General features: G+C 37.7%; 2 protein-coding genes across 6 annotated transcripts in view; one reads left to right on the top strand and one right to left on the bottom strand.

Annotated features, from left to right (window-relative positions):
- Positions 1 to 2,579, top strand: part of RIPOR3 (RIPOR family member 3) — a 53,698-nt gene extending 51,119 nt beyond the window's left edge. For all 4 annotated transcript variants that reach the window (XM_026057003.1, XM_026057153.1, XM_026057090.1 and 1 more), the window contains exon 22: positions 1,088 to 2,579. In XM_026057003.1, coding sequence (XP_025912788.1) covers positions 1,088 to 1,188 — 101 coding nt within the window. In that variant the 3' untranslated portion in view covers positions 1,189 to 2,579. The remainder of the gene's footprint in view (positions 1 to 1,087) is intronic.
- Positions 2,143 to 21,454, bottom strand: part of PTPN1 (protein tyrosine phosphatase, non-receptor type 1) — a 48,099-nt gene continuing 28,787 nt past the window's right edge. For both annotated transcript variants that reach the window (XM_026057362.1, XM_026057448.1), the window contains exons 2-9: positions 20,787 to 20,877; positions 18,897 to 18,997; positions 16,762 to 16,860; positions 13,735 to 13,872; positions 11,694 to 11,903; positions 10,876 to 11,037; positions 9,961 to 10,196; positions 2,143 to 7,291 (exon numbers count right to left, since the gene is read on the bottom strand). In XM_026057362.1, the coding sequence (XP_025913147.1) occupies positions 7,084 to 7,291; positions 9,961 to 10,196; positions 10,876 to 11,037; positions 11,694 to 11,903; positions 13,735 to 13,872; positions 16,762 to 16,860; positions 18,897 to 18,997; positions 20,787 to 20,877 (1,245 nt within the window). In that variant the 3' untranslated portion in view covers positions 2,143 to 7,083. The remainder of the gene's footprint in view (positions 7,292 to 9,960; positions 10,197 to 10,875; positions 11,038 to 11,693; positions 11,904 to 13,734; positions 13,873 to 16,761; positions 16,861 to 18,896; positions 18,998 to 20,786; positions 20,878 to 21,454) is intronic.

The following is a 21,454-nucleotide window of genomic DNA, read 5'->3' as shown; positions in this document are numbered from 1 at the left end:
TGTGTGGTGTTCAGCCTGAACTGATCTAAGACTGTGGAAATGCTTCAGGAGCAACTATTTCATACTGTTAAGATAAACTTCATACCACATATAATATGCAAAGGCTCCCTTTAAAGTTTGTAGACCCAGACCAAGGAGATGATTACTGTAGGATAACGTGCTTTAAGAACCACTGAAGGGTTTAAAGGGGTGGCGGGTAGGTACTGAAAGTGCTGACAGTGCTGCTGGAGTACTTAATAAGGAGTACTGGCATTAGCAATTTTCCCCCCCTAGATTCTGGGGAAATGACATTTGAACCTGGCAGCTCACAATAAAGCCTGTTCTGGCTCTACTAGATTAGCTAAACTGACTGAAAAATCTTTTATGTATCGTAACCCCAACAGACTATCTCTACCTGGTAATCTCAGCAGCAGCCACCTAGAAGCTGACTAGTTACTTCTAATTTTCATGTTCCTATTCTCCTCCAAACTGTTCCGCTGTGAATACTGGAGGGATAATGAGTACAGATATAACAAGGTCTTAAACAGGTTCATTACCTGTTACTTCTACTGAGTTCAGCACACCTACCACCTACAGTGGTGTTGAACTGCTAATGGAATGTCAATGTTCTAATCTCGCTACCATCATGTAATGAAGGGAAAGGGGAAATACCTAGACTAAATATCTTAAACACATAGCACTAGACAGGACGTCCAGTTACCTAAAAGATAATAGATATTAATTGCTCTATTCTGTTCATCCTAAACACCTAGATTCAGACTTAGTTCTGAATTTCTAGACTTACTTCACAAAAATACACTCAGATTCACATGTTACAAAACAAGTTTTCCAAATGTGACACTCCAAATCATTAGTCATGTTGGAGACCTAAAAGGAAGCATTTACAGACAACCTGATTTTCTATGGTAGCTTCTACTTGTTTTTGGAACACTATACCTTTAGAGAAGGCTTTTGTCACTAYGGAAAGTTCTTTTCAGCTCTGAATGAAGTCACAACAGGAGAAGCGTTTCTAAAGTGTTACTTTTCTCAGGATGTTTCCAACAGACGTCTTTTCTTTAGCATGGGATATGTTTCTCTTTCTCYATAGGTGAAAAGGGACGGCAAGCCTTTGAGAAAATGGACAGGATTTGCTGTGAATTAAGAGAAACTGTACATCAAGAGGCTGAAATTGAAATCACAGTATTTTAACAGTGGAATATAAGGAGCTAAATCACATTGTCTACAAAGCCAGATGCGGGTACCTGAAGATTTTAGTTTGTTGTTTACGTGTCTGGTTTACTTACACTCTGCTATATACACATTCTATACTGACAGAGTAYAGGTTTCCAAAGGGGGGTAGTATGGAACCTCGACTAAGTAGACCGGAATCTCCGTCTTTTTCACTCCCAGCACTGGTGAAATCTCAAGTGCTGGAAGAATAGAAAACAGATCTCCTAGAATATGGAATCAGGTTGTCACTTGAGTTAAATCCCCATCTCATTGGAAATGTCTTCCGCACAAACTGTAAGTCAAAACTGATATATTTTCCTGTAAGGGTTTTATTAATTTGACATTTCTCAAAGAGGAACGAAACGATGACTCTCCAACTTCTGGAGCATAACAGTTCATCTAGAAACTTGCCTAGTGAAATCAAATGCTGGATGCTACTCCTAGATGCCATAATGCATCTAGGAATTGAAAGAAATCATAAAGAAAATTACATCTGAAGCTGAGTAATGGCTAGACTACCTATCTGCTATTAATGAGGGTTTTTGTTTTTTTTTCAGTTTACCCCCAAACAAATGCTTTTAAGATTTCAAATTGCTACTTAAAACAATGAAAGCTGACTTCAGTTAGTGTAAAAATCTTAGACTACTTTGGTTCCAGAAACAGTTCATTCTATAGCCTGAGCGGACTGAAAACTTGTTCCTTGGAGAGATTGTGGTGGACAATGACCAAACCTTATCTGCAGCATTTCTAGCAGTTCCACGCTGGGCTGCAGTCAGTTCTTCTAGTTCCAAAACTAGCAGACAGCACAGCTTATCTATAGCAGCTGCCACATACATTAGAATCTAGCAGCAGTGTTTGAGGGCTGGGGGGTGGGGGCCTACCTTTTTTTGTACAATTTAGCCTCAGAAGGAAAGTTTGTTACTTCAAAAGCTCTTTTTTTTTTTTTTTTTTTTTGTAATCATTGCACCTTGGGAAAGTATCAAGCAAGGACTGATTAGGGCAAATACAGTCTATATCTTCAGCAGTTCACAACAGGAAGTTATGCATCTTTCCTTAGCTACATCTGCCATGTATAGATCTGATTAGCATATGGACTGACCTATGCACATTTTTTAAAAAAGGTACATTTTATTCATTTAGTCATGGGTATATGACTTTGAGAAATCCTGACCAGTTGTCAGGCTCCTTCCCCAACACTTGTTTCCTGTAGTGGAGGGTTGCCCCAAAGAGAAGTCTGACTTCAGGTAAAATACTTGAAAGGGTTTGACTTGTGTATGTATATATTATATATAAATAGTACTTTTCTATTCAGTATTTATTTGTTGGATTTCATACTGTTTTCTATAACTGTAATAAAGCATTTGAGACAAGTTCCTGCAAGTCCTTTACACTACTGTACTTTAGCACTATGGGGATAACTACAATGCAATAAACCCCTCRAGGGAATTAAGATACTGCATCTCAAGCTGAGATGCATGTCAAGGTAAGTACACCATGCAGCTAGTTCTAGATTCACTCTGGGAAAAGTTCAGGCTTGCACAGGTGAAAGGGCCTGTGCTGCTGTATTTAGTTTGGGAATGTGTAGCTTGCTCATATGCTGAAACTCTTTACTAAGGAGCTCTGAAGAGCAGGACCGTGCTGTTTAGGTCRCATTATTCCACAGCAAAGTAAAACTTAGAAGTAGTCTGCCTATCCATGCTCTAACTCTGTGTTTAATTTACAGGTGTATTCACAAGTAGGAGAAAGACATTCTCCTACTTAGGTAAATTCTCTACTTCTCCTTGCCTCCTTCCCCCTTTCAAGTGAATGGGAAATAGCTAGTGATTTGTAAGAGATGGGGGCAGCTCACCCCACTTCTTCACGCTGCAGCCTGAGCTAGGCTTTAAACACTAACACTAAGGTCCTGACAGTTTCTAAGGGGCAGTATGTGAAAACCTACCTGAGCTGCCTTAATGCCGCTTCAGGGAGCTAGTAAAAATTCTCTTTCCATGCAGCTCTTCCATTTGTAACTTTCTTTAAAAATATAAATGCAGGTAAATACTTTAATCCAAAGTAAGTGGAAATGTGATAGCTGCACCTTCTAAAATACAGCTAGCCAGCTTACTGCATGGTATGGTACTTTCCTACCAAACACAGCTGCATGTTAAGGCACAACTGAAACTTTCAAAAAGCGTTTGTGCTTCAGCGTTGCTACATGGTGTATATTACACAGCCTGCTGACCCAAGACAGTTAACTATTTTAATTATTTAAAGCGAAAGATTTGAGGAGGGGGATGTGTGTGTGGGACACTAGACAACAGGACACTTACTTACCTCACTTATTTTCTTCTACTGGAGATATGACCTACAAGTAAGTTCTTATTTAAAAGATTTTCTAGTGAGAAAAATAAATATTGTGTTAGCCCAGATTTGCAATGGTTCAAACCAGGAGCCAGGGCCTCTGGCTATGAGAAGACAAGAAGTGGTAAGACTCACACGTACGTTCTTTAAAAAAGAATTTTATTGTTACAACTAAAATGAGAACTGAAAACTTGTATGGGAATTTGAAAAACTGTACAATTTTACTATAACCTGTGAGGTCTTTGCAGTGGCTTACACAAAAGACAAGATACCTGAAAATGTATTATACCAAAACATTTAGCTTTTTTGTTTTTTATTTTTTTAAAAAAGTTTATTCTATGGCAATCTGTAAAAAAGAAAGACCTGATGAGTAAATATTTGCTTAAGGCATATAGCAGAGCAGCTCACTAACTTTCTAACAAGTTTAACATGGATATTTGTCCATTTTCCAAGAAYAGGTTAACCAATACACCCACTTTGAAACGCTACTGTATATACACACCCAAACTACTACATACATATACAGGACATCAAAACAAAAATGTTTACAGTTCAGTATTATAAGCCTTATACACACCTCACTGGGCTTACTGGATATTCTACTGTCTTGCCCAGGACAGTATAAATTCTCCTGGATTTGGAACAGATTAAAGAAGTAGCAAAGTACATTGGCAGAATGGGAGATATTCAAAGCTTTTCCTGTGCAGAAACTTTTTTTCTTAGAATAACTTGTAAGCACAATACAAGTGAATTATTCTGGATTCAAAGGAAGGATGCTTTGCTTCCCTGTCAAGCCTAAAATTTAAAACATTCCCTCCCTTGCAAACAGTATAGCAAGTATTTTTATTGTTGTTATTATTATTTTTTGTAAATGGGCCACCATCTCAGGAGCCTATATTTCTGAAGATCAAAGCATGCTATTGAGATCTTGCAGAAGAGGCTTCCCTCTCTCCTCCAATGCAGCTTTGAAGGCAGCACAGCAAGCCATACCCCGAAATCAGAGCTATTCCTTGCCTAAAGTGAGCAGAGGCGAGGTGTGAATAGGGCTTACTAAACGCTTTGGAATGTCTGTACTATACTTACTCAGCTGAAATGAACCATGCTAAACAACTGGGTTACACTGAGTATGCAGAAAGTCAATAGGAAGTCATGCCAAGTATTAGGCGAGTACATTTATCTGATAAACACCAAATCAGTCCATCGCTGAACGAAGATACTTTCAGCAACACCCTTTAAACCACAGCCACTTAATGATCAGTTCATGCAAATATAATTTGGGCACATCAGTAAGCAGAAATATAAGTTCTTTCATCTTTCAAGCACGTGGTATTTAATCAGGACACTAGAAGACTTTACATGCATTTTAATACAAATGGGGTACAAATGTTGCCTTAGAACAATATTCTACCAGGTGATGGAGAGAATAGTGGGGACAAAGCAATCACATACCGTATCTTAAATACACAGATGAGCTATTATATATTACCATTTTTCTATACTCATTTTTCATGTTTCCAATAATATTACTAAATATTGACTGATTACAACATTCCTCCTTTCAAGTACTGGTCTGACCAACAGTCTCACAGGTAAAGTATTAATTCCCAGTACTACCTGAGGATTTATTATTGTACTTTTGAGAAGCCCTTGATGCAAGCTTAACAAAACACAAAATAGAAATAACTCCCACCCCCCAGTCACCATCCTATTCATTGAAGGAAAAGAGCTACACCTACAGACAGCTTTGCAAAAATAAATATGGAGTGGAAAGACTTACTTACACAAGATACTCCATAATGATGTTTGTACTGAGAATGGTGGTTAAGTGCTATAAATCTATAAGGTATTTAAAAAATAAAAAGAACTGATTAGTAACACTGTTGCAAATCAGTTGTCATGGTTTAGCTGCAATTACTACAACTTTCAGTAGTGAGTTTGCTCCTATCCCCATGACATGAGCAAAGAAATCTTTGCTGTTATTGTTTCAACTATAATAATTTGGTACTGAGAGGAAGAGCATTGACTAAGAAGGTTTAGAGCAATGCAGACTTCCAGTCACAGTTCTACCAATGCACCCAAATCCTTATTTACAAGCACTTTACATTATTCAAGTTCTGGGCCTGCTTAACAGGCCCACCAACTGAGTGAAACAGTTTAGACGCGGTGTGGTATAGAGCACGAATTAGGACAAAACCACTCATCTCCCTTAACTTATGCTACAATAGCAACAACCCTGTCTGCAGAGGTGCAAGGCTTAGCCACTTACTTACTTACACCACTGTGTCCAATCATTACTGAACATCGTATCTTCAAGCCAAACTAAAGCCAGTATTTTAAATCTTTCTTTGCTTTAAAAAAAGCAGAACACACATATGCTTGCATCATAAGCCAACTGTTACGTTCAGAGACCAACATGTCTTCTGTTAAACTTTTTATGTCTTAAGGAAGCTGCCACAACATTAATTGCTCTGGATTTATTGAAGTGCTTTCCTGATTATTACCCGCAACACTGAGTACATCACYGCTCTGTCCCTTGCGGAAAGCGTGTTATTTTGCGGAAAGCAGATTTAGAGTGAAACTATATTTTACATTCCAAATGATGAGGTTTAAGAACTGGTCCTTCTAAATGCCAACTGAACAGCTGTAAAATGCTGGTGGACATGTTTTGGTTGAATTTCCCTTCCTGTTTCTCTCCCTCCCCTCACCCTCTCCTAACCCAGAATACAAAGGTAAAAACAGCTTTACAAAGGATGGTACAATGTAAATAGGCATATGTGCAAGTAGAGTGCAACAAAAGTCAATGAGGAGATACACTTAAAAAAAAAGCAAAAAAAAAAAAAAAAGCTTGACATGTTGGGATACCCTGAGCAAATGCAGAAGCCTGTTTCTATAAACACATGTAAAACAATAAGCTCTTTAAGAACAGTTATGCCAAGATTAAATATATCAATACCACAGGCACTGCCCACAACTCAGTCTTTAACAGATGAAGAAAAAAAAAAAAAAAAAAGTAAAGCCCTCCCCTTCCAAAAAGTTTACATTCTTCAGATATGTGGGTTTCTCTTTCCTTTTTGGGAACTCATCAGTATAAGTCATGTATTTGGTTACAACACTTGGAGAGTACAAGCAAGTTTCACTTGTGCCTAGTTTTTCTGAAACACAAAAGAAAAAGAACTGGCTTTTTAAAAAAGGCTAAAAACAACAATGTGTTGTAATTCTATTATTTAGTTTAAAAAACAAAAGAAAAAATAACAAAAGAAAAACAAGACTATTTGGCATTTTTTCTGCTTACTCCTGAATATATAAGGCCCTGAGATTAGAATATTATGTTCTTGGGACCACAGGGCTAGATTAAACCCTAGTGCATCAATTCTCTCTTTAAGCCCTAAACAAAGTTCCAGCGTTTCAACCTAAGATCTATTTCCACTGAGACAAGGCTCACATGCCTCAATTAGCTTTCTTTCATAGAAGCTTATTACAAACCGATCAAATCGTTGGTGTTTTCTGCAGGCTCAATCTTGCTGGCATGTCCCATCAATGAAAACATACCCTGTAACAGAGATAAGCTCCTGCCGTGAGRAAAGTGAACATGCATATATTCACTAGAAATGGCTTCCAAGTTGTCATCACATTCTCATCATCCTCTTCCAAGTTTTCTGACTTCATTGACTCTTCTTTGTGGGGTGAGACACGCAGATTTTCACCAACAGTTCTCCTCCGAATTTCAGTGTCTTGACTAATGCTTAAGGACAGAGAAATAAATATTCAGTACTGGATTCTCCACTTGGGAGAAGCCATGTGGACTCTACAACCACATGGCCTCACCCACTGAACACCCCAGACAAAGCTGTAAATCACGTGCTAACAGGAGCTGCAGTACATGACAAACACATACAGTTTGGCTGTTAAATTACATGTTTTAAACAGTGCTTATAATCAAAAGCCATCCCCAAAAAAGGGTAGTAATTTATTCTTTCTACCAACGGATTCTCAGATACGCATTCAGTCCCAGTTCACGTTCTTGTTGGGCAACCAAGCTTGGAACTATTCCGTACCCTTTGAACAGTGAGCTGAGAGCTTTAAACAACACCTGCTTCCATTGTTCATCATGAATTTGCTACCTGCACAGCCACTGAAACAGGAAGTTAACTAGCACAACCAAACCTAAATGTAGATTAGGAGAACATTAAGGTTCTAAAATCAAGCACCCCTCAAAAAGGCATAAAGTACTAGAATCACAGTTGCTTGTGCAGCCTTAGCTTAGAAAGAACAGCTAAATGCATTGTGATGGCTTTTAATGATGGAGCTGCGTAAGATTTCTTCAATTTTAATACTCTTTTAACACAGGTTTGTTTCTAGATACTAGATCTCCATCATGTTGGCAGCATATTGACACCCAAAGAGGTTTCTTAACTGAGGAGAAGCTTTCAGATCTACTGTACAACTTCCTCAAGTTGAACTAAGAAAGCAGAGCATCATCATGCTGTGTGGACCAGTAGGGTAGTAACTAGCAGAGAGATGCTTTGCTGGGGGATTTCCTAGACATCTACTGACAGCTGAAGTACAGAAGAACTCAAGAATCTTGGTTCCATTCCAGGTACTAGAATATCTGGGCAGGGAAAAATAAACGTGCTTAAAATTTCTGCCTATTCCTCCCTCACCTCTACCAACAAAACCTTTAGTTCCCACCCCTCCATCTCCTCCAGTCTTTCACTGTCCCACATCTTTCCATGTCAGGCTGCTCATCTGCTCACTGTTCCTTCCCCCTCCTGCCTGGCAAGTTTCACACTCTCCCTTCTAGACTCACCGTTCCAGACAAGACAACTAAGGCAATGATCACACAGGAGGCCTGATCTTGCAGCTACAGTACTGGTATGGAATAAGGGAGCTCAGGATTCAAATCCCGGCCTTTTCTAGTATGCCTAAAATATCGCATAAGGTAGGATTTAACTGTAGCAAGGTAAAAGCTAGATGTCTAGTCCAAGCCAGCCTCCACAATCAATGAAGAAGACAGGCAGTTCCGGAGGATGACTCAATGCCATTCTATGAAAAGTGTCTAAAACAGCTAAGTCTACCTCCATCCATAAAATGGATGGAGAAAATCCTTTATTTTATGCTGAGTCTCTGAGCAATTTAGAGGAGGACATGTCTCAAATTCATTTAGACCAAACTGTGCAAACTATTTCCAGGAAATCATTATTCACTGAAAAATTCAGATTTATAAAACTAATGAGATGTGGGACACCAACTTTACATTCATACTCTTAATGAGGTATAGAAAGTGTTAATTGGCATCTTGTATCCTAGGTAAATATTGTGATATAAGAACTACATTGTCACTGAGGGAAGAAAGACAGAGCTGGGAGGGAGATAACAGGTTCAGATCATGGTCACGGCCTCTCTTCATTGCTATGAGAAATTAAGAGGAAGTTATTTTGCAGAAAGACTGCTGAAAACACATCTCACTAATCTCTAGTTCCCCCAGTCACACAACTCCCCCATTGATCTGCCCAAATAAAATACATTAATTTTGCCAGCTGCATCTGTTGAAAAGGCTCTAGAGTTCTGTGGAAAATACTAAAACTTGATACTTTTATTCCAGTATTCCTATTGGAGCTGAAGATGTCTTGTTAGGAGACCATCTAGTGGGGGAACATTAAACTTTCCCTTGATTATCCCTGGTGTGTCTAGGTTTTTTTTTTTCTTTTTTCTTTTTTCTTTTTGCTCCATGTAGCATTCAATTCACCGTTCTGAATAAGACTAGTTAACCTGCCAGCAAAACCACAGCATGCTGATTTCAACAACTTCCATGCCACTCACCTGTATAGCAGTAGTGACATCTAGCGGCTAAGTACCAGAAACCCTGGCTTCTCCACTGTCATAGTGCTTTCACACAGCATTTCTTCAAGTTTATTAGTCCTTACAATTTAGGTTACAATGACAGGTAGAAAAGTTTTCTGCTCATGAACCCCCTCTACTCCTTTGATCAATAGCAGCTTGTAATTAATTTCACATTTTTAAGTGTGACTGAAACTAGTTAGCCTAGCTTTCAGCTACACGACTAATACCGCCCCTAACTTCTGAAAGAACTCCTCTGTAACTTAACATATACTGTATGTAAATCAAGACTAAACCACCTCATTATGCTGTCATTTTTTCTTTTACTCTAGCAGGATCCCATAAACGGCTCTACTTTGTGTGAGGAGTTAAAAGAACATGAGCATAACACCTTTACTGAAAAGGATACACAGATCTGGATTTCAGGACTGTGTTACACTAACTCATCAAGATCTGTTCAGGACCTTTTGTATGAAATGCCATTTATGAACAAGCTTCCTATAACATCTCAAAGCTGTAAGCCAACTGGCCATTCTTCTTGGGACAGTTAATGTGGGAAACTAAGTAAATTACCTGTCTGTGATCAGTGGCATAGATGAACAAGCTCGGCCATCTGGAGCCATCTCTTCCACAGTGCTGACTGAGCATCTAATCTCTTCCTCTACCACTTGATGCTTGGGGAAGAATTCTGTGTGTTCATGCATCCTTCCATTGTGCATTTCTGAGGTTCGCTTTGGTGGTCTCGGAGGTGGTGGGGTATGTTCAGGTGGTGGGTCCAGGTCTTCATTGGAGAGCTCTTTCCACTGTTCCTTCATGGAAGGAAATACCCTATTAAGCTTTCCTCTATTTAATAATTTCTTTTATGTAAGCTACTATAACTTTTAACTTTAACGTGGCAGAGACTTTATATTTGAGTTTTGAATTTATTTTTAGGGTGACTGTTCATATGCATTGAAAAAGGAAAAAAAGACGCACAAAAAGAAATCCAAACCTAAGCTATGTGCAGTATATAGAAGAACTCTGCCACATATAGAAGACATTAGCTATAAATGTGAGAAATTTTAATCTACTTCTATATGAAACTTTAAATAACACAAAATGGAGTCTGTGTTGCTAGAGTTCTGTTTACCATAAATCAAACATATAGGATTTAAATCCCAATACTTAAACTTGTGGCATATTAGAAAATTGCTGTTATCCAAAATGGAAGACAAAACTGGCGCAGCCAGTGTACACCTTGATTACAGTGTTGAAAAGTATCTCTTACATAGGGGCCACCTAACGTACTACAGGGCTACAAGTACTTTTATGAAGGAATCACATAGTAAAGCATGTCTTGTATTTAAGAACCCATAATATAAGAATTTATTCATGCTCAAGCATGAAATTTAAAGTTTCATTCTATCCCGTCCACACCAGAAAATATTTGCTAGAGTCAAAACAGAGTTGCAACTTACTACATTAGGCTGTGCAGTCAATAATACTCACTTGCACTGAAGCATCTCCCATAATGAATTTTGCCCCTTCAATAACAGCTAAATAAGAGAAACGAAGTTGATCTGCTGTCTGTATTAGGCCCATTCTGTATTTCCTCATTTCTAGAAGAACCTGCTTAACGTCCACTGAAGAAGGATCTTTTCTTTTGTCCATCTGAAGAGAAAAATTTGAAACATGCTTTACGCTCTGATGAGATTCAATACAATTACTCATTCTGTAGTACAGAATTAATAAATTAATAAAAAACTGGTATCAGCTATCCATCGGGTCTCTAAGATGACAGAGATGGACCAGTTCACTGGATCTCCAAGATCTTGTCAGTATTTCCTTTTGTCTTTCCTTTCTGAAATAAAGGCAGACATTTTAACCTRGGCATGACTTTCTTACACAGTAACAGAGTAAAAACTTGGAACTCAGGATAGTATCCCCCTGCCTACAGGGGAAGTTGACTCTGTAAAAGGAAATAAATTAGATTTATTTTTCATTGTTTCAGGATAGTTCACACTATTRCTTAGTCCAAAGCAAACCTCATTTTTTCGTAACTATGAAGGCAAAGTCTCTCTTTGCAAAACACTATTACTAGAGACTTTTCTTCCACATGCTCAAAATGACCTGGTAAGAAAGAGAGCTGCCTTAACTTTAAACGGGAATACACTCCCAAACTAGAACGTGAGTAAAATAATGGTGAATAACTTGCAACAATACTTCACAGAAAATGCCGCAGCTCTTTGTAGGCCTACAACAAACCATCCCTCAAATAACTCTACAGAAACAGCATTTCGCCATCATGTAGAATAAGTAGTTCTTACCAGTAGAAGACATGTATCAACCAAACAAAAAGTTCCTGATCTCCCGATTCCTGCACTGCAGTGCACAACAACAGGTCCATACTCGGGGCTAAGTGACCCAGACTCTCTCACTTTGAACAGGAAATTGAGGAATGAAGCAGGTGACTCTGGGACGCCAAAGTCAGGCCACGTAGTATAATGAAAGTGCAGAATCTCTCTAGTTTCCTGTGTCTGTAAGAGAAGGTATTTATAAAGTCTTTTAGCCTGGAAATAAGAGTCAAAGACTTTCAAAGCACAGTTCCCTACAACACTGTTCTAATGAGCGAACACCATTCCTTGCATGTTCATTTTCCTAGCAAATAATCTCTTTTTTAATATATATATCATGGTTGGACATTTTTAGCTTTAGGTCAATTTCATATTTATTCCTTTGGAAAAATTGTAGCTACTTCCTTTAAAAATAACTCTGTGATTTATAAGGAATGGAGGAGGAGTGTGTGTGCACAGCTTTTTATGACATTTGTGCTAAATTACTTCCTCTTGCAAACTACATTACAAGAACTTTAGCTGTTAATAGAACAGCTACTTCAGAACAGCTGACTTTTGAATTCAAAAGACAAAGTTCCACTAGTCTGAGGGAGCTTTTATAGCTGCATAGCTAAGAAACTATCTAACTTACAAATAATTATGTCTTGCTGCGAAGGTCTCAGTATTTTGAGCAAAGGAAATGAGATATGAAAATTTATTTATGCATAACATGGTTTAATTTTTTCCGTACAGTTCAAATGCTCTTATCAACACAGGATAGCTGGCACTATCCTGTGCCTGCCAATTTCCAATGGCAGGATATCATTTGAAGATTTCTCAAAATTAAGTACCTCAAGTTATAGAAGCTCTTTACAGTTTCTGCAAGCAAAAACCCTATACTATCACAGATGTTCCTTTACAATTTTGTTCCCTATTTGAAAACTTTCTTCCAAGATTACTAAGCTACTGGTGCTTACATTCTCCTTGAATCCTGAGCTACAACTTTAAAAAGCATGTCTGTGGTAGACATCATATTTAAGTCACACCACAAACTACAACCACCAAATTCTTACTCATTCAGGTACAATTTGGCTGGTCAAATTCATACCTTCCAACAGTTTCACATTTCCTGGCAAGATGAAGTGTGTAAGAAGCTAAGAGATGAACTGAGGAATAACTGTATCTTAGTAGTGTAGTAGTGAGCAGTACCAGGACAGAGCAGTCATGCAGAATTCAGATTAGCATGTCACAATATACACATCTAGCTCAACCCCATAGGGAACCTCAGATATTATCTTCAGCTGCCTGCACTCAGTGTTCTTCCTTAGCCGGTCTCCCGCAGGAGCTTTAGATCAGCTCTCACTGCTCTGAATGACTCTATTTTTGTTTTTCTCCTCTATTAGAGCAATGCTCTAACACAGGACAATGTTGAAGCGGAGGGGAAAGGTGAGAAGCAGCATGCATAGTTTTATTTTGATATTGCCCAAAAGAAAAAAAAGAGTTACTCTCTTAAATCTAGTGGCCTGATCCTCATGCTGAGCTCCATACAGCTCATTGCAAGACCAGGGTTGAAATGATTCCTGCTTTCTGAGAGTCATCAGYGCAAAACTTGAAGACTTAAGCCACAGCCTAAAAAAACAAACCTTAGAACAAGACACAAGCAAACAGGTAGTGTAAGTGACTGGAAGAGCAACTATTTCAGACTTAAGAAGCATAGAAGCACTAAAACATTGCAAAGTGATGTTATAAAGGGTCCTCTGAAATCCCACGTTGTGATGAGCTAACCTCACTGAGTCTACAGACGAAGATGGGAATACAAAGACTCTAGCTTCCCCAAACGTATTTCGAAAATACGTAGAGTTTCATTTCCACAACACAAATTGGAGGCTGTAGAATAATCTCATGTAGGATTACTAATTCTACAATAAAATCTGCTGGAATTGGCGGGTGTCCCTTTAAAGCCTTTGTTGATCAGGAGGTAAGTCTCACCTCAAAGAAGTTAAAGGATCTGATTGCTAGTAGTTTCTGTACTTACTGTAAGGTTTTCCAATTCTAGCTGTCGTACTGTGTAATATGATTTTACATCTTCAGATATCAAGGTTAGTTTCAAGTTTGTATCTTCAAAAAACATTTCTTTCTCTTCCTTCTGTGGCCAGTACTGTGCACACTTTATCTAAAAATAAAAAGGAGCCATTTATACATATCATTTATGTTTGTGTAAAAGGCAAGAAATAAGTGTCCTTAAATACAACATTTTCTTATGAGACAATTTCATGATCTGCCTTTATTACAAGAAGGAACAATTCTAGTGCAAGGGATACCAGTCTTCCTATACACTGCTGAACCATGTCCTCAGTGAATCTTTTGTATATATCAAATTATTTTGACCGTGACTGATACCTATGGATCGAGGATAGGTTTGTGTAGGTAGAGGTGTTTTTATTCCACATGTGAGCTGAAAGAGTGTGGAGCTGAGCTGCACTGCTGTAGAATCTAATCAAAATCACCAAAATCGTTATTTATTTTGGCCTGTGTCAGACTTATATTTAGAAGTTATTATATTTTGTTGGTATTATTATTATTAAAGCTGTCAGAACACTCCGCCAAAATCTGAATCCTAGTCTACTCTGCATTTATATATATTATCCTCATGTTAAATAGTTAAACATTTCAAAAGAAGGGATAAATGTTAATAAGAAAAAGAGCAGAATGTACCAAACAGTATGAAAAGGCATTATGAATCCCATTAATAAGCTACAGAGAATTACAATGTTACTAATTTGCAAATGTAACATCAGATGAGATTTTGGGTTACTCCATTCACTCACCCAAAGTAAAAAAAGCAGCAAGATCACTTTGCACATGGCACAGTTTAAAAGTAAAGTGCCAAAAAACCCCACCCCTGTTATCAGCAAACATTCCTGTTACCTACTTCTGACTGAATTTCAATATTCTCAGTAAAGTTTTTCAGAGCACTTAGTTTTGCAGTAAGGCTGTAATATGCTGGAATCTTAAATGAGTCAACCAAATAGGAAAGTAACACATTTTGCCCAGTGTGGGGAAAAAACAAAACTAAAGAAACTCATCAGCAACACAAATAGGAAAGTCTGCAACAAAGTTTCTGACCATTCACCCTAAGGACATTAGGGCTGTGACAGCTGGCCTGCTACTCCTGCATTTAAACACTGCTCCTCTGAAATGGAATTATGACCAGCACTTGTCCAAACCTAAACCTGCAACAGGAATGGATTGCTGGACACGGGTAATGCTTCTTGCATTAAATTGCAAATAATAGGTCTTGAAGTGAAAAAACATGGAAACAAGAAAAGTGATTATTATGTAGTTTTGTTACCTATGAGAGAGTGCTGTTCTGCATGTAATGGGAGCAGGGATGAAAAAGAACAGTATTGTCACCTCCAGAATCGTTTCTTATGGCATTTTAAAAAATAAGAAAACCCTTCAGTATTTTAGTCATAGGTAGACAAAGTAATTTCATTCAGTTTTGTCAAGTTTAGACATATCAGAGCCCAGACTTGCTCTAGTTCTGACTCAAATTGTATCCTCTAGTTCGTTAGGGTATAAACTGTAGTTACAATCCTCTGCATTTTTTTGTATTAATGTTTAAGAGACAGCAATTGGCTGTGTGTCTAATTTCTCCACCAAATGTGTCTGCAAACAATATTTTGCTGAGCTTCACTGTAGGTCCCCGTTGCTGTTTGCCGAGAAGTGTTTGCTGCCTGCCCTAAGGGATAATTCGTTTTGTTCAAAACTACTGGCAGTGGAGAGAATGAGTGGGAATGGTTGGAAAGGAAGAAACTATTGAAAAATATGGTTACGGCACCTCTTTTGAAGATTAAGTTTCACTTACACTACAAAAAAAAAGCRAAACAGTCAAAATCAAGACTGCAGTTAGTTAAAATACAACTCACTGCACAAGAATTTTCCTAATTATTGGAAATTCTTTCCTGATCACGCAAAAGCATGTACCACCCAGTTATCACTGGTGGATACCCAACATACCCACTACCCATCCTCTGAAGTGCCTTTATACTGTAATATTCATCATAAAATTGTACATGTCTATCAGTTTCTAAAATCACTTTTGTCTCGAATTTGCACAGCTGCCAAGTCCACTTTAAAAGCACAGGACAGCAGCTGTATTAGCACACAGGCAAATTTCTGAACCCGTGGATGAAAAGATTAACTCCACACCTGATAGTTCCTGTCCTCTCCACCATCAGCAGGGCTGAGCCATTTCCTCTCAAGACAGCAGCTGCTCTTTGTGCCAGAGGAACCTATTTTTTTTTTTTTACCCATCTGAAGGCTAATTACCTAAAATTACCCTGATGGTTTATCTACTGTTCCCCTTTATCTTTTGTCTGYCTTGCCTAACATAAGCCTCTTAAAATGCCTGTACAGAACTAAGCCCACTGAGCTTGTCCTAGCAAGTAAACCACTAGACTAACACCTGTGCTTTACTTAAGATGAACACTTAAGATGAATGCTTAAGCTAGATTCTGGAAGAAGTACTTTTCATTGTACTCCAGTTTACCTCATATTTGTAACATCTTTTCAAAAACAGTGACACCAAGGGAAGCAACACACATAAAAGGTATGTATAATAAATAATTAGATCTCTTATTGCATGAAGGAAACTTCAAGTTAAAGTGCATCTACAACTACTTTAAAACCACCTCATAATGCTTGTGAATGAACACTTGGTGTAAATGACCTGAGAGGTACAATCTGTATACACTGAAAAGTAAGAACTGCATTCAAATATCTAGGTTAGCAACAAAGACCAAATATTCCTCTGCGTGGAGAGTCATGTTGTGTTCATGTCTTATTTCAGCCAAATTCAGAAGAAATCAGGACCTGCAACCACAAACATACTAGTTTTCTGACTTCATTAAGACTGGTTCACCAAGTACTCAATCCTTGGAATAATTTATTAGATAAAATACATATGATCACTTTACTTTCTACTATTGTTCTTTGATTATTGCTTTTTTTAACCACACACATGCAACAAACACACAGCTAAAACTGGATAAGTACTTACTGATCCCTTTTCCATCACTCTGTTCAACATGACAACACCACGGCTTTTCTGTTCCCAAACCATCTCCCAAAAGTGACCACAAGTATTTGGCAAAGGACCCTGCACAGACAGAATCCCCAGAAATAAGCATTATTTTCTCTTAATGTCAGAGCAATGTTCCTTGGTAAAAGTCACTGCAATTGGCAATAAATTTGGGTAAGTAACAAGCAAACTCCTYATTTTAAACTGTAAAAAAGTGGCACTATAGCTTTAAGTTCCATTTTCCCACTGTGAATTCACCCACCAAAGTGTGGTAAATCTGTTTCCCACACATAACAGGAAGAGAGAAGTAGTGTCATTTGCGAGAAGAGAACTGGGAGTGAAAAATGCTGAGAGAACTTTCTTAGGAAGGGCAAACGAGTAATGGGGAAATGAGTCCTCATTAACTAAGAGCAGCATTAAAGCATATGTTTAACTATTCTGCAATATATCATTGTTATTCATAACACTTGAAAATTACTAAATTGAATGGAGAAATATTTAAAAGACTGAAAATGCCAGATCACTTAATGAGCTAAGCAGGTTTCAAGAATCTTCATGGATATTGCACTGTTTGCTTTGGGACTGAACAAAATGATAATTCCTTTTCAAGAACTATCTACTCACAAAGTATATTCCCTTATAAGCTAGTACTTGTGTTATGTTCCTTCACTCTTCTCCACTCCAGAATCACTGCCCTGAATTTTTGGCAACACAAACCAACAACATTGTGCCTCTCTCATTCACTATCCAACACCTTGTTCAAAGAGAACAGTGGCCCAGGGTCCTCAAAAAGAATGACTGGATTTAAATAAAGCCAGTCAAATCCATTAAATGCTGTATCAAACAGATCACTGATACAAGTTAGCTGCACATCTGCCTACTCCACATAGATGTTTCTCTCTTCAACGCTATGATCAGTCTCGCTTGTCCTGAATAAAGAAAATAAGAGTTGCATGCACAGAATTGTTCTCTTATTGAACTTTGCACTGTCCATTGCTTCATTAGTGATTTATCTTCATTCTCTGGAAACAGGAAGGAAGAGCTGCTGACTTTTGCTTGAAAATATTAATCCCAGTCTACCTTTATCTAAAGCTTGGAGGAAGAAAAAAAAATTGCCAAGATTAGAGACCAGGACTGTCTCCAGGGAACTGAACATTTAGGACAAACAAAAATTCTGGCACAGTTGTTAGCTCTCAGAATAAGTCAGGGTATCTAAGCATTTTTAAATCTATTACATAAATAGGTGTGGAAGTCACAGATTCAGTGAAAACCAGCAACAACTTTCCCCCATACCCTCATCACAGAAGTCTGTATTCATGTTAAAGGTAGAAGCATCAGCATTACCCAACTTGCACCTTTTGGAGGTTGGGTTGTTATGAGTTAAAACAAATTACTTGTAAATACTATACTAACATCACTTTCAGAAGGACACTTAACTACAAATATGTGGTGGAGCATACTTGCTTATTTGGAATGGTAGATTGGAGTCCTTAGAAATTAATTACAAGTATAAGAAAATTTCTAGTATATTTTATATAACTTCTGTCCTATTCAACATAATGTTCTTAATATCCATTATATTTAAAGTATATTATTCCAAATAGATTTTGAAATTCTTGAAGTTCATATATATAGTTCTTCTGTAAATGTGAAGCCTTCCTATTGAATGAAGCTCACTGTTCAGAGAATATATAGGGGAACATAAGGCTATAATGGTCCAAAGCCCTAGTGCTGGCTTTCCATGTAGGAGAAATGTGATTCATTTCAACCACATCTAAATGTTGCCTGTCATAAGCCAATGCATCATAAGTAGATTTCTTCAAGTATGTTAGTTTCTGTTCTAAAACAAAACCTAGATGAGCCTAAAGCTGGATATACAAAGGGGCTGAGATCCTCTAGGAATGTGCTGTCAGTGCTGACAGGGAGCGGGAAAAAATATGTATTGTTTCTGTAAAATTGTTCTATGCATACAGTATGTTTATATATCCACATGCATGGTTATATAAATTTAACTAGTTTTAAAATATGGAAAACAAACATGATAGGCTAAAGAAATCCTAAGAAAAACAACTCCAATCACCGTATGATTTCTATTATCCACCGCCAGCAATTACCTGGGTAAGGATGTAGCTCCTTTGGGCCTCTTCCATTTTTATCAAACTAGCATTGATATAGTCATTGTCACCTTGGTTTAGCTTAATTCGACTGTGATCAACTGCAGCATAATTAGAAAACACTGGTTAATGTATATGCAGCACAGCACAATTCACACACAATCTCATCAGATATTAGGAACAAAAAGACTGAGTCCTCCTGAAGAGAGAAAAGACCTTAATCATGTGTAGAGCAGAAGTGTCGTCTGGTACTTCTAACTCTATAAATACAATATAAATACTATGAGAACAGCACTACACTCCGAAACAGTGAACATAATTCGGACTTTGTACATATTGGAATGGAAGCATTTGCATCCGAAGATAAGCAAATCATAACTGTATTTGTAAATCAGATCATACTGACCTATTTGTACAGTTATTAAGATACTGTTTTTAAATGCATCTAATTATACAACTGTATATCTTTTGTAGCTTAAACATTCAAAACTAGCTTCTTCCAGATTGATAAAAGTTTGCCTTAATATATATTGGACAAACAAAACAAAGATTTCTTATTTTTCTTGTAGATGTTTAGATATTTTTCTCAACCCAACCACACAGTCATGTACTGAAAAAATAACAAAAAACTCCCTCCAATTACTGCAGACAATTTATTGCTCTTTTGTTAGTTTCAGCTTGCTCTATTCAGGATAAAAAATACACACAAGAGTTTCCACATTTTGCAAGAAAAGCCAAACAAGACTGGAAGCAGTATCATCTAAAGAAAAAAAAAAGCCCATTTGCCACTCACAACCCCAAATACTAGAATTGCTTTATAAAGCAAACTGCGTGCAACAGTATCATTCCCTACTGAATTGTCCCAAAGTCTCAAGTGACCTTTAACCACTGGTATATGACAATACTCTCTCTTCAAACAGAATATAGATATATGTTCAATGAGAGAACCTATATGGCACCTGTATTTGAAACAGGCAGCACTGCTGCACCCTCAAAGAAGAGGGAAAGAAGTCCCAGAAYGGGCATTGCCATTCAGAGCAGAGAAGGCAGTTTCGTGAACCAGCTGCGAACTTTCCTACTGTCTCACATAGCAAACGTTATTTGCTGATCATTTCACTCCAGTTCTGTGGTTCTCTGCATCCCATGTGTTTTCATCGTTGCAATCTCTCTTGCACCTCAAAAGTAAGCATGCCACACACAGGGCAGTCCTGATCATCATCACCTTCACTTGGTACGCGGGATCATGGGAGGAAAGACAGGCTGCAACCCTGAACTGTGCAGTCACTGCAGGGTGCCTTGTGGTGAGGACATGTGCTCAGAGAGGCACTTCTCGCCAGCAAATTCACATGTCATAATTCACACAAATTGAGAAGTCTCCAGAATGTTTAATGGTAATCATTTCAGAAACAGAGGCCTCAAACTAACATTACCACCTTTGCAACTTCCTATTTTCTCTGTCCTTAATAGCTTAGGATTTATTTCCAGTCATGTTTTATGYAAGGGTCTTCCCCATTTCAAAAAAGGGCAATTATGCATTATTTACTGGAAGGACGCTCATGAAAAGGATACCTGCATTCTTACTAATGCTATTTCAACCTATCATAAGGATTGAACAGTAAAGCAAGTTCTTCTCTTCAGATTTCTGTCCACAAATACAGAATCTACTGTATGCTACTACAGTGTAATCCTATGGATATAATGGCATTCTGTGACACCTATAGCATAACTGTATTAACAAAAAATTTGTATTGGATGCATATCTATATATGAGGGATATCTATTAAGGATGTCTAATAGAAATCTTGTTCTTACAAAGAGCCTTTAGCTGTAAAAAGAAGTCATTAGAGGTCAACAGTCTGTTACGAACAATGGAAAAGAAAGTGTACTTACAGGGGCTGACATCTCTGTACCTATTTCTGTTTTTGTTTCTGGGATGTTTGGCCACTTTACATGGAAAGTCACTGGCTTCATGCCTGATGTCCTTAAAAAAATAAATTAAAGTCTTAGATGTGAATCTTTCCAACATCATCATACCATTAGCTATTTTAAGACAAATATCCAATTAACATGACATTTTCATACACTGGAGTTTTGGACAGTAAGGTCTTCAGGCTTCAGATTAAGAACTGGATTTAAATTTATCAGAACACAGCACTAACATTATTTGCACGTTAAAATATTATCTTGCATAATAAAATCGTAAAACTTTAAGTAGTAGTACCTGACATAGTAGAACCAGACATTATGACTCTATAGACCTCATGAAGCAGAGTCTCTGCCCCAAAGCACTTTCATATAAACTGCTTTATGCAGTTGTTTCCACTGTCAGTGAAACTATCAATTATTTTTCTGACTCAGCAACAAATTAGAAAGAGTTCACTATGATAGAAAAACCCGTCTACCCCTTGGCATCAAATACACACAAAGTGATGTGTCAACAACTGCATGCTACAGTCACACCTACGATCATTTAGATCTTTATCTTGACTTAGCAGTAAGGTGTCACAAACCTGCAAATGGCAAAAAAGTATTTGTAACCAACGTGCACACACAACTAA

The sequence above is a fragment of the Apteryx rowi genome, unplaced genomic scaffold, assembly GCF_003343035.1.
Source record: "Apteryx rowi isolate R43461 unplaced genomic scaffold, aptRow1 scaffold_0, whole genome shotgun sequence".
Classification (NCBI taxonomy): Eukaryota; Metazoa; Chordata; class Aves; order Apterygiformes; family Apterygidae; genus Apteryx; species Apteryx rowi.
This window is presented reverse-complemented; position numbering and strand designations above follow the sequence as displayed.